The following is a 17,183-nucleotide window of genomic DNA, read 5'->3' on the forward strand; positions in this document are numbered from 1 at the left end:
TTCCAAAGTACACTATAAATTCATGGAGAAATCTTAATAAATCCAAGATATTTGAGTTTTTTAATATTCTAGTTTCAAATATTCTTCTTTTTCAAAACTATGTTCTTGTAAGTCATTGCTGACTAAAATTGTGTATATCGAAAAATGATAGTTCTTTATAATTAATCAGGTAATGTTACAGTTTTAAATTAATCTGTTAACTACCGATCAAAAAGAATTTTTAAATCCTTGTTACATTTTGAATCTGAATTTTAATTCCTAAAGATAAAGAACTTTATATCCACTTAATTACATATTTGTCACATGTTAGATTAGAAAATATATGTGGAAAAAAATACAAAATTCTTACCTTTCAGTGTTAACCACTGTTGGCACTTAAGGATACTTTTCTTTACATATGAGTGATTTGTTTTTCCAAACAGTTCCATGTCAAACAGTGCACTATCATCTTGGTTAGCTGCTTAATTTTCAGTTATATGGAAAACACTAATCTATTTAATAACTTACATTTGAACATTAAAGTTGTTCCATAGAAAATTCACTTATGAATATCTTAAAGATAAATTTCTTTGCATAGTTATTATTTCCTTAGATGAACTTGCAAAAGTGGAATTATTGAATATAAATGTGAAAGTATATTGTTACTGTTTGTTATATTAGATCATGGAGACCTCAGCTCAGTCTTCTGGAGACCATCAGGAACAGCATGTCTCAGTCCAGGAAATGCAGGAGCTCAAAGAAACCCTTAACCAAGCTGAAACGAAGTCAAAATCACTCGAGAGTCAAGTAGAGAATCTGCAGAAGGTATGAGTGTGAGATAGTGAAAGTTTTATGTACCAATTCTTTCCTTGTTCTTGAATACCTAAAGAAATAGAATGAACTATTACTCAGTCTTAAAAAAAGAAATTTTAAAAAATATGGGTTACACAGACACTTTTATATGGAAATGTACGTATTTTATCCTTTTTACTTTGAATGACTCATGTAGCATCTAGTCATCTTCAAGTGTTCACTTACTTGGTTTGACCACCATTTTATGATTATACTTCCATTTAATGTAAATAAGCAAATTAACAAGTTTTACTTTTTCAGTTTGTAGAACATACAGATTATAGTAGTTTGATTGACTTATGTAGTGAACCCTTTGCTTTCCTTTAAAAGACATTAGCTGAGAAAGAGATGGAAGCAAGAAATCTCCAGGAACAGACTGTGCAGCTTCAGTCTGAACTCTCACGCCTCCGTCAGGATCTTCAAGATAGAACCACGCAGGAGGAGCAGCTCCGCCAGCAGATAACTGAAAAGGAGGAAAAAACAAGAAAGGCTATTGTAGCAGCAAAATCAAAAATCGCACATTTAGCTGGTAAATTTCTGTACAGGCTAAGGTTTGAACTTGATAGTGAAAGTTAATTTGATATAAGCTTAAAATTCACTGAGAAAGAAAGAAAGTAAATACTATGAAGTGATTTCTCTGTGTGTGCTTTAAATATTGGGTTTATTTAATTAGACACAAAATTAGAGCAATCTTAATTTTCAGGGGATGAGGATGTCCTTGATAGATGAAGTCTTAGTTGTTAACTGGTATATAGATGGAGTGTATTGCTGTCCTTCTGCTTCAGTGTTACGACCTTCTGATGGAGATCCTTTGGGTCCACAGTGTACTATCCAGAGGCCTTCTGTAAACTAGACAGCACTGGGTCTTACCAGGCCAGAAATTTTTCTGTTCCTCACTTTACGTAAGGCCCCTCTAGCCCTTCAGGGAAAATATGTCAGATTTATGAGGAGCCCAGTGCTGCAGCACTCACGGCCTTACTGTACCTTGCTTTCCATTCTGCTTAGTAGGTAAATAAAATGCCAAATTTGTTGGGTTTTCTTATGAGAAATTTTTTAATGATCTCTGAGATAGTGTCCCAGCAACTTATTTTATTAAAAAAATAAAGTTACTTTTAAGTATATACTATAGATTGTATGTAGTGAAAGTTTGCAACTTATAATATCCTTGCACTGAAATATTAAAGGCCATCTAAAAGGGCTTCTGTTGACTGTAGATTGATGATGGATCCTTTATCTCTTTGGAGATCTTAGTTAGGAAAACTTACATATTTTTATGTTGGAGTGAGTATACTTTATGTTGGAGTAATAAATATGGATACTTTTGGAACTTTGCCTGTTGAGGTGTTTAGTGTATCAGAATTGCTGCAGATATTAAAGTTCAGGAATAGAATCTGGTAAAGACTTCTGAGTACCTGTTAAGCACATAAATATTTTTGTTTGATTATAACATTAATAGAGTCGCATGGTTACTTCTTTAGGTGTAAAAGATCAGCTAACTAAAGAAAATGAGGAGCTTAAACAAAGGAATGGAGCCTTAGATCAGCAGAAAGATGAACTGGATGTTCGTATGACTGCTCTGAAGTCCCAATATGAAGGTCGAATTAGTCGCTTGGAAAGAGAACTCAGGGAGCATCAAGAGAGACACCTTGAGCAGAGAGATGAGCCCCAGGAACCTACTAATAAGGTGATAAGCTAATTCCGTTTCATTGACAAATCCTTTTGCACATTTCACATATAGCCGTCTGGTGATGTAGGAGCCTTTTTCTGAATGAATTTTAGCTAAACAAAAAATGCAATTCAAAAAAAGTAAACTATTTGAATGGCATTGTTCAGTGCCATACTTAATCTATAGTTTTCTTTTTATTCAGGTCCCTGAACAGCAGAGACAGATCACGTTGAAAACAACCCCAGCTTCTGGTGAAAGAGGAATGTGAGTTTTGATTCTCTTACAGCCTGTTATCTGTTTGTTTGTTTTTTTAAGTTCAAGGAAAGTCTACTGACTTTGAGAGAGAAAAACAAAAACGTACTAAAGAGCTATTTATCTGTGCAACACTGCACTGTGTTCTTTGGCAACTTTTTTTCTCCCAGAATTCATGTTTTCAGCATACTTTCTTATCAGGTGGAACTTTGTGACAGAAAACATCTTTCATCTTTAAGATGTGATTGACTTCTAAGATAGGCTGCTGATTTTTAAAACTGTCAAAAGTCTACCCAAAGCAGTGTTAGGAAAAACAGAATTAATAAGGTGTGAATACATATTAAGGTCATAACTTATGGAACACTCACTACAGGAAATACATACGTTTCGCTTTTGTTAGAGCATTTGTACTTTATAAGGAATAGTTATAGTAATTTCATTTATTTTTGCATTTTTCCCCTCCGTAAGTGCCAGCACCTCAGACCCACCAACAGCTAATATCAAGCCAACTCCTGTTGTATCTACTCCAAGTAAAGTGACAGCTGCAGCTATGGCTGGGAATAAGTCAACCCCCAGGGCTAGTATCCGCCCAATGGTTACACCTGCCACTGTTACAAATCCTACTACTACCCCAACAGCTACTGTGATGCCCACTACACAAGTGGAATCACAGGAAGGTAAGTAAAATAACACTGATCTAACTAGATAGACTGCTTATTGAGATTTATCATAAGAAGATGATGGTAACTTTAAGAATAAGTGAGGCTTCCACTGAAGCTAAAGTCAGACATGATAATAAAAATGGGCAGTTAATGTTTTCAAGTGCATTACCACCCAAGATATTTGTTAATGCAGCACATTCCCTCCCTTCCTTCTTTTCTGCTTTGTTTTATTTTTAAGCTAGAGAAAGGGGAAAATACACCACTATAAATATAAGGCATATTTTTTCTGGATCAAAATTTTCACTTCTAATGGCAAAGAAAGATGATGTGAAACCCACTTCAGAAAACCATATTGTCACTGGTTGAACCCAGACACTGCTTTTTCACTGAAACTGTCTTGACACTTTAATTGCTTTCTCCACTTTGTCCTCATGACATTTTCTTACTATAGCAGTTACATTTCAGTTGAATACATGCCTTTTTTACTCTAATAGATTGAGTTCCTAAAGGGTAAGAATCTTCATCATTTAATTCCTTTACCCAAGCCCAAGATGTTTAGTAAAACTTTAGGTGTTTAGTAAAACTTTACTAAATCAATTTCCTTAGCTTCTTGTCTTAATAAACGTTGGAATTCAGTAAATTATTTAAGCATTTAGAAATATATAATGTGTGTATATGCTGTGAAAAGTACAGAATATTTTACTTCAGCTACATTCAATACAATAATTTTCTGATATATTACCAATTAAACTTAATCATTATTTTATGTCAAACAAAATGATGCTTAATAAAAACTTGTAATTTGACTCTGAGCTTCTTAATTTCATTGATTTTATTTGGTCATAATTTAAGTAGAATAATTGATGTAAAAAACAATTTCAGGTATTTATCTAATTCAGCCAGCAATTTATTGCACGCTACCATATCAGTCACATGGCAGTACAAAAATGCACCTGTTATCTTTACTCTTTGTTTTTGTCTAGTGAGTGGTAAGAGATATGTCCACAAATAGGCAAAATGTTACCTATAACACAGAATAAGAAGAATGACCCAAGCTTCAGTAAACATGGAAGACAATATATTTAACATTATAATTACTTTTCAGCTATGCAATCAGAAGGGCCTGTGGAACATGTTCCAGTTTTTGGAAGCACCAGTGGATCAGTTCGCTCTACTAGTCCTAACGTCCAGCCTTCTATCCCTCAACCCATTTTAACTGTTCAGCAACAGACACAGGCCACGGCTTTTGTGCAACCCACTCAACAGAGTCATCCTCAGATTGAGCCTGCAAATCAAGAGTTGTCTCCAAACATAGTAGAGGTGGTTCAGAGTTCACCAGTTGAGCGGCCTTCTACTTCCACAGCAGTATTTGGCACCGGTAAGATTAATGAAGTTTGAGTAGGCCTGTGCATTTATAGTTTCTTGGATATAGAACAGATCTTGAGTATTCTTTGTACATACTTGTTTTCTGCCAGGCATTAAAATGGATAAATGTATTCCTAATATTTAATTTTATGTTTACTACTGAATTCTATTTCAGATCACTTGTTTTTGTCATTTAGTTTTTTCTTCTCCAGTTTTTTTTGACTGATTTTAAAGGTGATACAACTCGTAAAATCTATGTGTGACATAATACAGGTCCTAAAAATGAAAGGATATCTAAGAAAAGACCAAATAAGGATTTCCAAATCTAAACACAGAAGTAAATTTTTTTTTATCCAGAAAGGCCTGGGTTTTAAAAAATAGAGAAGGCCCTCTGTAAACTTTGTGAATAGCAATTATGTATCAGCACAGTGGCAGTGAGTCAGGTGAATTGCTGTAAAGGCTGATCGGCTTACAAAGGTTAGGTCGGTGGTTCGTTCAGAGTGTAATTTGCTCTTTGCACATAGATCAGCAAATGGAATAAATTGGATCAATCTGTCCAAGTAAGTGTTTATTGTGTCTTTAGTAAAATGACTAAATTGTTTTTAAAAATAACTTTGTTTAAATTGAGTTTATCATAGCGCTGTAATTCAAGATTTAAATTATGTAATTTCAAAGTTTCAGCTACCCCAAGTTCTTTGCCAAAGCGTACACGTGAAGAGGAAGAGGATAGCACCATAGAAACGTCAGACCAGGTCTCTGATGATACCGTGGAAATGCCTCTTCCAAAGAAATTGAAAAGCGTTACACCTGTAGGAACTGAGGTGTGTAGAGGTTCTCCTGTTTATTTTTACTTCTATCAATAGAGCTACGATTTTTTTTTTCAGTTACAGTATTATTAGGTGAATGAACCTTTGGGGCCAAAATCCAGAAAATTCTCTCTTGTTAACTTACTACAAAGTTTCCACTGACAACACAGGTACTGTTGCTGACAGTGTTTTATAACCTTTGCATATCTTTAATTAAATTAGTTCCCATTTCAACTTAAAAACAGTTACAAAACATAACTCAAATTCCCTTCTAGTTGTTTTTATTTAATTCAAAAAATAAGGAATTATATATTTTCATGGACATTTTAAACTGTTACCTGCCATCTTTTTCTCAGATTATCCAAAATTATATTCCTTTATTTTCTTTCATTGAGGATAAATTGTAATGGATTGTTTTACTAGCAAACATTGAGACTACTAAATTAATTTCATTAGCTTATATTTGATTACTGCTAAGTAGCCTTATTTTGTATATACTAAAGAATGTGGTTATGTTTTGTGAATATAAATGAACATTTCTGATGTACAGCTCCCTAAAATTACAGATTTGAGTTTTATTTTATTGGGAGAGCTAGCTGAATGCTTTATCTAGTGAACTGAAGTATTAAACACACTGTATGTCATAATTCAGGAAGAAGTTATGGCAGAAGAAAGTACTGATGGAGAGGTAGAGACTCAAGTATACAACCAAGATTCTCAAGATTCCATTGGAGAAGTAAGTAAAACATATTTAAAGTAACAAATTGTTTCTTTTAATGAATGAAATTAGCTTTGACAAATTTAATCATTTGGACTTCTTTAATTGGCTGATTTTATATTTAATGAACTGTTATTAGAATTAATTGTGCAATTTTCTGCTTTGTTTTACTCCTAATTAGTAAAATGCCTTCTAAACTTTATAGTAAAGAAATTTTTTGGTTCTTAGCACAGATTTTCCATGCTAACGGTTGTCATGAGTAAAGATTATCCAGTCTTTAATTATTTGGAAGGACGAGTGCTTGCTGAGTGTTGAGTGAATCTGCAGTGCCCAATTTGGTGGTCTGTTGCTTCCCTCTATCGCTTTCCTTACTGAATTAAAATACTCTGTGAAAGGAATTGCATTTATACGCTATATGCACTTATATTGTCAATAATATGATAGTGTACCGTGTCCGCTGGCTGCTGGACTTATCATGGTGATCACCTCTTTAAATAAATAAATATCAAATAACTATGGTGTACACCTGAAACTAATATAATAATGTATGTTAGGTATATTTTAATAAATTTTTTAAAAAATAATTTTAAAAAATTTAAAAAGTAATTTGCTTTAAGGTCCATTCGCTGTTTAATAGGTATGCAAAAAAGACAAATCACTTTTTTTCTTCACTGAATTACGAAAGATTGTATTTTAATGCAAAATGTTATCTTTAATGGTTAAGACATCTAGTATCTATAATATAAAAATTAAATTTATTAATGATCATCCCTTAATTTTAGTATAAGAATTGGTTGATGTTATTTTCTAACCATCTGCTTTTTTTATGTCTGTATACCACTTGGGCATTTCAGTGAATAATTGCTCTCATTTTAGTGGTTCCTCATCTGTATTAACTGCTTAACTAAAGTAGATTTCTACAAGGCTATTCATGCATCACCTGCCAGCTACACAAATATGAATATATTTAGAATGATTAAGTTCCTGGGTACCTCTGTAATATAAACTCTATTGATATTTAAAGATGGAATAAAAACAAAACACCTTTCAAAAAAAAAGATATTACTGATTAACTAAAAGGTAGACATTTAATTTTTTAATAATATCAAAAGTAAATTTAAAGTTACAGTTTATTCGAGTAGCTAACAAATGGAATTGTGAGGAGATAGATTAAGCAAAGAATTATTTTTATGTCTGATATCTTAATGTAGTTTGAAAGCTTAGGATAGTCAAGTTTTTTTGTGGGTAGAGGTGTCTTTGTAAAAAGACAACAGTAATAGTTTAGTATATTTTCCAGGCTATTTCTGGTTTGGAGAGAAAAACTTTTTTTTAAAATAATATGTTAGAAGCCCATGGATATTTTTTTTTTTCTGTCTTTGGTCTATAACTCCACTGTCAACTAACCACATCGGCTGTTGAGTATTTGAAATATGCTATAAGTGTAAAATACATATTGGATTTTGAAGACCTACTACAAATTTTAAAATGTTGACTATCTGGTTAATAATCTTTACATTGATTATATGTTGAAATAATGTTTTGAGTCTCTTAAGTATATTATTAAAATTGATTTTACCTGTGTCTTGTCTCTACCTACTAGAAAATTTTAAATTATATGTGTGAGTCATATTATGGTTCATGTAATTCTGTTCGGCAACACTGATCTGCAATATCACAGTGGTAGTTTTTACACATATATATGTATATACTTCTCTTTCATTTTTATTGGAGTATTTATTACCCAATGAGATTTATAACAATAGTTCTATTGGAAGACTAAAGAAACCCCAAGATTTATCTTCTTTAGTTTATTTTTTTTAATTCTGCTTTTGAAAACAATTTTAAAAAATAAAATGCTAGTAATTTGTGAGTATTCTTGTCTTTACTTAGATCTGCAGCATGTTACTGATAGATTTAGGTATATTTGCCTTTTTATAATTTTTTTTCTTTTTAATTTATAAAGGGAGTCACCCAGGAAGATTATACTCCAATGGAAGACACTCAAGAAAACTCTCAACCATTGCAAATAGACCTTGGAGCCCTTCAATCAGATCAGCAAACAACTTCATCTCAAGATGGTCAAGGCAAAGGAGATGATGTCATCGTAATTGACAGTGATGATGAAGAAGAAGATGATGATGAAAATGATGGAGAACATGAGGTAAATTTGGTTTGAGATCATCAATTGTTTTTAAACTGCTAGATGAAATGCTGAAATCCTTGGAACTACTAATGCATCGACCAATAAATTCTGATTTCCTGTCAGTTTGAATAAATTATTTTGCTTTTTTTTAATCCTGATTATCTCCTAAATTATTATTTTATACTGAAATCGACTGGAACAGGTGATAGAAAGACCTAGTTTGTTTTTTAAATGATTGCCAGCCCTTTAGGAATTGTTAAATTCGTTAGATTAATTAAAATTAATCTTAAATCTTATCAGTTAAGTTACTGTGGATTTAATTATAAACTCTATGGTTTCAGGAAGTAATAGACAAAACTAGGATTTTTTCCTCATGGAGCCCCATAGTTGTTTTCAAAAGAAATTGAGGTATCATAAAAATTGAAGCATCTTTTAAGTGAAACTGTGTCTTATTTTGGGAGTTAATCCTGTATTGACAACTTTTCATTTTTGATTCTTTTGTTAATCAGACAGTGCCTTTTAAAAGCTCATAGTGTAATTTCATCATTCTTCAATGTCACATTTTAAATTTAGAGTTAAAGTGGACCACTTGACAATTTGTGGACACCTAGGAGCTTTAATCTTTGAACTGATCTCATGCAAACAATTAGATTTCAGAATCAGTTATTATTGTACTAATTCTAATAAACTTTAAAGTTCTGATATTTGCTGCCACTGAACTAATCCCATAACAACTTTCAGGACAACTCTTATATCCTGGTCAATGGTGTGCCACATAAATTTCTAAGCGTGGTATCAAGATGTGCAGAACATGTATGCTGTATCCTGGATCTTTATTTATACTTGGGGATTTTTTTACTAGGATTATGAAGAAGATGAGGAAGATGATGATGATGATGAAGATGACACAGGGATGGGAGATGAGGGCGATGATAGCAATGAAGGCACCGGTAGTGCAGATGGCAACGATGGATATGAAGCTGATGATGCTGAGGTAACTGTCTAGAATTTTGGCCATCCGTTTTTTTTTACAAGCTTACTTGGAAAACTTAATGTTCTCCAAGGGTATAGAAAGGCCTATATTCTTAGAATATTCCAACTTTTTATACCTTTGGGTTTGTTTTTACTGTGGTTTAGTTTGATTATTTTTTAAGATAATTATATTTGACTTACTTGCACTTAGTATTTATATTTTGTTTTTAGGGTGGTGATGGGACAGATCCAGGGACAGAAACAGAAGAAAGTATGGGTGGAGGTGAAAGTAATCAGAGAGCTGCTGATTCTCAAAACAGTGGTGAGATTTTTAGTCTCTTTTTCATTGAACAAGTCTGGAGATATTTTCTAAACTAGGATTGCATTTAATTATCACATAGGTAGTAAAACTTGATAGTAAATTAGCAAGCAAAAGATTGGCCCTTGTTCTAGCTTTGTCATACTATTCTCTCATGAAGTCTACTATATTTATATCTGTAAAGCGCAGTCATTACACTGTCTTTTCTACCTCATTGGACTCTACTGTAAGATTAAACATGTTGAAATCCATAAAGGATTATAAATGTCATGTGTTGCTGCTGTTCATATTAAGTGGGAAAGTTAGATCAGGGACTTCCCAACCAGAAGAGGTCAGTCTAATCCAGCTACGGGTTTCAAGATTTGTGGGTATTGAAGCTTTGCAATGTTGTCTGCTTATCCAATGAATAAAAGACTTTTTGACCAATATATAGCATGCTTTTTATTAAATCTTTGAAAGGATGAGTCCTGGAGGAAATGTAGGCAGCAAAGGATAATGAAATTCATAGAAAATAATTTTATTTTACAACTGTTTTAAAATGTGTTTTAAAGAATTAGTGATCATTTAGTGTAATATTCTGGTTTTATAGATAATACTAAGCTAAAGTTGTTAATAGTAATACAGTAAAAACATATATACTTAGACTAATGAAAAAATAGGGTATATGAGTTTCCATATAGGCCTGTCTATTTTAAAGTTCGAGGTTTATATGCTCATTGGAATTAAGAAAGTAAGGACAGGCAGTCTTTTCAACTTTTAAATTTTTTAAGAGAAAATAATGACTATAAAACCACATAATGAAGAACAGTATTGCTTTTTAAGGGAGATAAGGTAAGGAGAGATTAATGATATTTTGGGTAACGATTTACATTTTATGTAACATTTTGTAGATTTAAGAAACATCTTTAGTTGGGATATAGAGGGAAATTTTTTGCCTCATTGTTACCAAAGAAAGCTAAAGAGCATGTGTGCAACTCTTTGAAAGGCAAAAACTCAAAAGGTCAGCATTTGGAGTGAGGAAAGGTTTTATTGATTGAGAAAGTGCCTGCTGAGAAGATGGTAGATGTAATGGTGCCTCAGATCCATCTTGCCCACTGGACTAGGTTGAGTTTTTAAGGGGCTAGGAGAAACATGGGCGGCAGTGCTGGAGGGGCAAGTTTTAATTGGGAGACCTTGGAACTTGGCCATTTATGTAAAGAGGCGTCAATACCAGATCTTCCTAGACAATGGACCCTTGACTTCTGAAAGTGTTCTGGTGTTCAAGTTCCGGTGTTCTGTCCTGGTCCTTTGGTTCCGTGGGGGTGGGGTGGCTCAACTTTGGTCCCCGGTGTAGCTGGAGGTCAGAGTTCTCTGCGCATGCTTTGTCTGCATGGCTTGTGGTTTTGATCTGTTGTCTCTGAAAAGCAATTCAATATCTCATTAAACAGGATAGGACCATTTTGAGTTCTACAATTAAAAATCCTCCCATTTTGTTGTTCATGAGGGAAATAGGGCAACTGGGTCCAGGTTCAATTAAGAGCAAGGATTAGCTGGCCATTGTGCCCCTCTTATGTGGCTCTTAGCCTACCTTTTCTGCAATGGTACCTGAGTTTTTGATGGAGCATTCTGGGTGTTCAATTTACAAGCAGAGACCACAGCAACAATAGAGGTAGCAGCAGGCCTGGATACCTGTACCCTAATATGAGATAAAAGATAAAGAGTAACTTTTGTTATTATATCTCCCAGGACCGAAACCATGATGAGTGGCAAGGTCAGGAAAAGGAAGGGTAGTTTTAGTTCTCAACAATTCTAAGTCACTAGAAGAATTCCGTATTCAGTCTAGTTTCCAAGCGGAAAACAAAACAAAACTCTGAGACTATAGATAACATTAGAATCTAATTTCCACAAAGGTATATTATAGTTCCTATTGAAACAAAATTTTCTCTCCAAAATCACCTCCATTTTTATCGAAGGTAGACAAATTAAAACTAATTCACCTGCAAAATAAGTCTGATTTCAGTAAACTTGGACTGATTGTATAAATAAATCCAACAAGATTAGTAATTAACCATATAGGCATTTTTAATCTGCTTTGCTGGAATTTTCCTAAGAAATCTTCATGTTGAACTTTAAATAGTCTTTCAAGGCTAAGAAGCCAAGCCACATACAAGCCATCAGACTTCTCCTGCAATACCTATAGGGTAAATTGGATAAATTCCTCTCTGTTTGAGGTCCCTAGCATATCCTGAGTTTCTTTCTTTGCAACTCCCAGAAAGCAACCTTCGTTCCTCACCTGGAAAGACTACTGTGAACCATGTAAACAAGGTACCAGGTTATTTTCCAAAGGGGATTTTTTGGCCTCCGAAATCAGTCTTAACTCCTCAAAGCTATCTGGTCGTATCTGAGTGTGTGCATGTCTCTCTCAAACGTGGCATTCCAAAGCCTCGGTAATAAAATTAGTTTCCAATTCTGTTATAAAGAGAACAGATTCTTTTTTAACTTATGCAAATAATTACATTGCCATGAAAATACAAATACTCATTAAAAGTTTCTAGATTCTGGAGAGATCATTTGGGGAGAGAAAAATAAATGTTTCAGTTCTACTTACAGAGGTATAATTTACCAAATTGCTAACTCATAGGTAAACATGTTTGTTTTTATTTGGAAAACAAACGATTAAAAAATCATCAACAAACAAAAAGTTATAAAAAGTGTAACCATTTCACCAGTTTCTTCAGTCTTGTGTAATTAAACTTGTTCTGCTGGAATCCAGTTTTTCCATTAGTTCTCTAGACCTTGCCCGATGATGGCAAGGTTGTTCGTCAAGGTTCGTATGATTTGCTCAGTGAAGTGGGTGCCCCAGTCACTAGAGATTGTGGAAGGTATACCCCAAGTGGGAAACACATTTTCTACCAGTTTCTTTGCCATTGCGAGAACATGAGTCCTGTGGCAAGGGAAATCTTCAGCTCATCCAGAAAACATACAGAGCAAAACAAGAACGTACCGATAACTCAAACTAAGTGGCAGTTGAATGCAGTCCAGTTTAAGTGTACCATGGTGGATAAAGGAACGTAAAAACCGAAAAAATGTCAGGGAGTCAGGTTAACCAAGCAGCCATCTTGGGTTTCCCACAGCCTCCACTGTCCATTTAATTTAGTCATTGTTTGCCCATCTTAATTTCTCTGATTCAGCAACAGACTGTTGCCATTTTACAAGAACATCAGGATGGCAAAAGTCTGGCAATGAGGGGGTCATTTTTGCAAAAACAATGGATTTCATCCACAGGTACCACAATTGGATACTCAGATTTCATCATTTTAGTGTGTCCCTCAATTTTGATGGCAGACATCTTACGTCAGGATATCTCAGATTTCCAGCAATTTCACATATATTTCTGGAACATTCATAACATATGAATACAACATAAAGAAGGCTCAATGTTATTTTTTATTGGATAGTGCTCCCCATGTAATTTCAACACACCAGTATAAGCCTAATTACTTAATATTTCTTTTAGAGAGAGAGAACAAATCTTTTGAGATTCCAGGGGCCCTTCAGGAATACCTCAGTTATTCCCAGGTCAAGACTCATAATTTAAATTTTGGGAAGTTTGCAGAATATATCAAAGGTTTGGATATTTGACTAGGATCATAAGACATTGCAAAGTTATACTTAGTTATCCATTTAAAGAAAAATGTAGATGTTTACACAATTGTTAGTGAAACTTAGTTCTTACTGTTTAGGAGATTTCATTTTCTTAAATAATCAAGTACCTGATTAAGACAATGTAAAACAAAATTATTTTGATAAAACACAGAATCTTTGCTTTCTAGGCAGAAGACTTTCACATTCTATCAATAGACCTACCTATATCCTTTTTAGAAGAAAGAGAAATCCTAACTCTAATTTTGTGTCAACTTACTTTTGATATTTGATTAAATTTATTTTAATCTTAGTAAGCTGGAACACAAAATTTTCTCAGATAATGACTTAGCTAATCAATGAATATCCATCATTTAATTTAGCTAACAAACTTTAAAGTTCCAAGTTATCAAAGAGATTTACAAAGCTATTTTAAGTACAGTTATTGCTAGTTAACCTAAAATAAACTTTTTATTCTGCTTACATTTATTTTATTTGCTCCTAACAATTAAGTTTAGATTACTTATAAAAATTTTGTCATACCAGGTTATTTTTCTTGCTGACAAACTTTGCAGTAGACATAACACGAACTTATTTGACTAATAAACCCAGGTAGAATAAAGGTATTACTTAATGCTGATGATTCTAAAGAAATGCCTATTTAACCAAACCAAATCAAACTTAAAACCAGCTTTCATATCAAATATTAAAGACCATATGACTCTGTTATATTTTTGAGAATTCTCATATAAAGCGCTTCTTTGTTTAGCCAGTTTAATATTACAAGTTAGCAATACCATTCAGTGGTGGAAATATACTGTATCTAGAACTATACTATACTATATCTACACATAGATGTACATAAACACACAGGTAAACATAAACAGGTCTTACAGCTTTCATTTTAAAATGATAGCTTTTGCGTCCCAGATACAATGCAAAACTCAGAAGTAAAACTGGATCCAAATTATGTTTCTGGCAAATGGACTAAATTAGGGTTTTGCTCATATACCAAAGCTTTACATCTGTAAGAATGCCTTTAAAGCTGTTTTAAAATTTGTAATCAGAATACATTCCATGGTCTCTGAGAGGTCTGAGGTCTTCCTTTAAGGGTGCCCCTTAAGGTGGGCTTGTCAACAAACACAAACAACAGAAAATGGAAAGCAAGCGTGCACAATAAAGTTGGAAAGCTCAGAAGGTATAACAAGTGCATTCAGAATGCCTGAATTTAAGGTGGCAGATTTTCTCAGAGGAAAACGGCACTGGGATACTGGGATAGAGTCTGAACACAAGATGGCAGCTACCACATGTCTAGAGACAAAGATTGGAGCTAGGGAAGAAGAAGCCTCAGGTGCCATTTTACTTTTTATTTCCAAGCCAATAAATAAAGTATACACAAAGCAAGATCAATACACAGCACACAAAGAAATAAATTGAGTACTCTCCTAACCAAACTTCAGATAAACTAGATAAGCTACAAATTTTAAATTCAAGTCACCCAAGAAATGAATGTAAATGAGCTGGTTCACAAATGGAGTAAAAGTCCTATAATTATTCTCTTCTCTAATAAGATACCCCAAACCAATGCAAAACAAATTGCCCTTTTCCAAGAGAGAAGCCAAAATGGAAAGGAAGGGAATTTCTGGTTGTACATGCCTATGTTACTTTACTTCCAAATCGAGCCCATCAGCTCGCAGAGACACAGAGGTATAGACATGACAAACACACTTAACATGGTCCAGTGAAAACAAAAAAACAAATGGGTGGGGTCTAATAATCCTGATTCTACTCTCAGACAGAGGCCCCCAGCTGAATTCGAAATGTAGAAGGCTTTGTCCCAAAGGAAAGAAAGGCCACATAGCGAGGAAGGGTCTCCAGCTGCACACACTGGAGCAACTTACCCTAGACATGGTACAGTTTACCCTGAAACAAGACCAGCAGTAGACTGAAATCCAAAGACGTCTCCTTATTCCAGATGAGCCATGTGCCTGTGGTGTTCAGTGCCTGCCAGAGAAAGTCCCTTGCGAGCCCCCAGGGCAAAATGACCCTGGCAGGTGCCCAAGACTCATAGAGAAGAACCCCAGGCAGGCTTGGCCTGCCGTAAGCACCAGCTTCTGGCTGGCTTGCCAAGTCGTTAACAAAACCAAAGTTCGTGTGCATGCATGATGCTTCAAAAGGTATAAACTAAAAAACATCAGAGTTTTGAGTAAGGAAAGGTTTGTCGGTCAAGAAGGTGCCAACTGAGAAGATGGTAGACCTCATAATGGTGCCTCAAATCCATTTTGCTCACTGGACTGAATTAAAGGTTTTTAAGGAAGCGTGCGGAAGTGCTGGTGGGGCACGTTTTAGTTGGAGGACTTTGGAACTTGACCATTCGTGCTAAAGGGGTGTCAACACTGGATCTTCCTAGACAATGGACCCTTGGCTTCTGGAAGAGTTCCGGTGTTCAAGTTCTGGTTATGTCCAGTTTTTTTTTTATTATGTTCCAGAGAACTGGGGATGAGACTGGTTTTGGGTGCAATTGGAGGTCAGAGTTCTCTGGGTATGCGTTGGTTGCATGATTTGTGGTTTTTGGTCTGTCGTCTCTGAAAAGCAACTCGGTATCTTATTAAATCAGGATAGGGCCATTTTGAGCTGATTCTGCAGTAGCATCTTTAGGTATTATCACTAAAAGTTAAGTCTTTTGAGGACAAATTTTCAAAGCTCTTTTTCCCAGATACAAAGCATGTAACATCATCACTAAATACTTGTCTTTTTTTACAATCAAGCAAAAATAGGCCTACTACTCTGGATAAAATTAAGTTAGTGTATATAGCTTTGCTACATTGCCAATAATTATAAAAATGCTTTTCCAAGCATGTATACTTGAATTGAGTCGTTTAATTCTCACAAGAAGGTTATCAGGTTTAAGTACCAATGAATAATCTGAGGAACAGAAGTAAGCGAAGTGATTTCAAGGTCAGATAGCTCTTAAATGTTAGAGCTAAAATCTGATTCTAGAGCTCATACTGTTAAACTACTAAATTTTGTGATGTCCTATTCAACTTCTCATAGTGGGAAACAGCTTCTGTTATTTCTACCATGTATATAGAAGACCAAGATATTCTGAAAGACCATTGAAATTAAAAATTTAGGAAAACCAAAATATAAAAGTGTCATTAGAAGGCTTTTTCCCAATCTCTTTCCTCACGTTTGAGTATAGTAGTGATACCATAGTGGTCTGACCTTTGGTAATTTGCCCATTTGAATAACATGAGCCAAAATTTATTACATGTTTATTTTATTATGTGTTAGGCTAAGTGCTTTATGTCTATTATTTGAAATCTTTATTTGTAAAGCCTATTATTTGAAAAAACATTTCTTGTAGATTACATTTCTTCCATTAACCAACTAACAAGAAATAGACTCAAAGAGATTAAGGGATCTGCCTAAGGTCACGCAACTGATAATTGTCACTACTTCTGAAAATATTAGCAAGGTGGCAGGATTTTTACTTGTAGGGATTGTCCCAGTTATTTTGTGGTAACTTATTTTAATAGTTCAAAATAATCTCATTTTCTATAGGTGAAGGAAATATAGGTACCGCAGAGTCCTCTTTTTCCCAGGAGATTTCTAGAGAACAGCAGCCATCATCAGCATCTGAAAGACAGACTCCTCGAGCACCTCAGTCACCTAGACGTCCACCACACCCACTTCCCCCAAGACTGACCATTCATGCCCCACCTCAAGAGTTGGGACCACCAGTTCAGGTATTCAAAGTTTTGGTCATTTTGAAAAATGAACTTTAAAAAAATCTTGGTTTTTTTCCTCTTTTCTGATAGATATACT

At 34.4% G+C, this 17,183-nt stretch overlaps 1 protein-coding gene across 1 annotated transcript in view; it reads left to right on the forward strand.

Moving 5' to 3' along the window:
• TPR (translocated promoter region, nuclear basket protein) overlaps positions 1–17,183 on the forward strand; it is a 57,425-nt gene that overhangs the window by 30,035 nt on the left and 10,207 nt on the right. Inside the window, 12 exon segments of the mRNA XM_015586128.2 lie at positions 661–804; positions 1,162–1,360; positions 2,310–2,515; positions 2,700–2,761; positions 3,218–3,426; positions 4,517–4,789; positions 5,452–5,597; positions 6,235–6,318; positions 8,264–8,461; positions 9,306–9,437; positions 9,647–9,737; positions 16,920–17,104. Of these exon segments, the coding sequence (XP_015441614.2) occupies positions 661–804; positions 1,162–1,360; positions 2,310–2,515; positions 2,700–2,761; positions 3,218–3,426; positions 4,517–4,789; positions 5,452–5,597; positions 6,235–6,318; positions 8,264–8,461; positions 9,306–9,437; positions 9,647–9,737; positions 16,920–17,104 (1,929 nt within the window).

This window comes from Pteropus alecto, unplaced genomic scaffold, assembly GCF_000325575.1.
Source record: "Pteropus alecto unplaced genomic scaffold, ASM32557v1 scaffold101, whole genome shotgun sequence".
In the NCBI taxonomy this organism is placed as follows: Eukaryota; Metazoa; Chordata; class Mammalia; order Chiroptera; family Pteropodidae; genus Pteropus; species Pteropus alecto.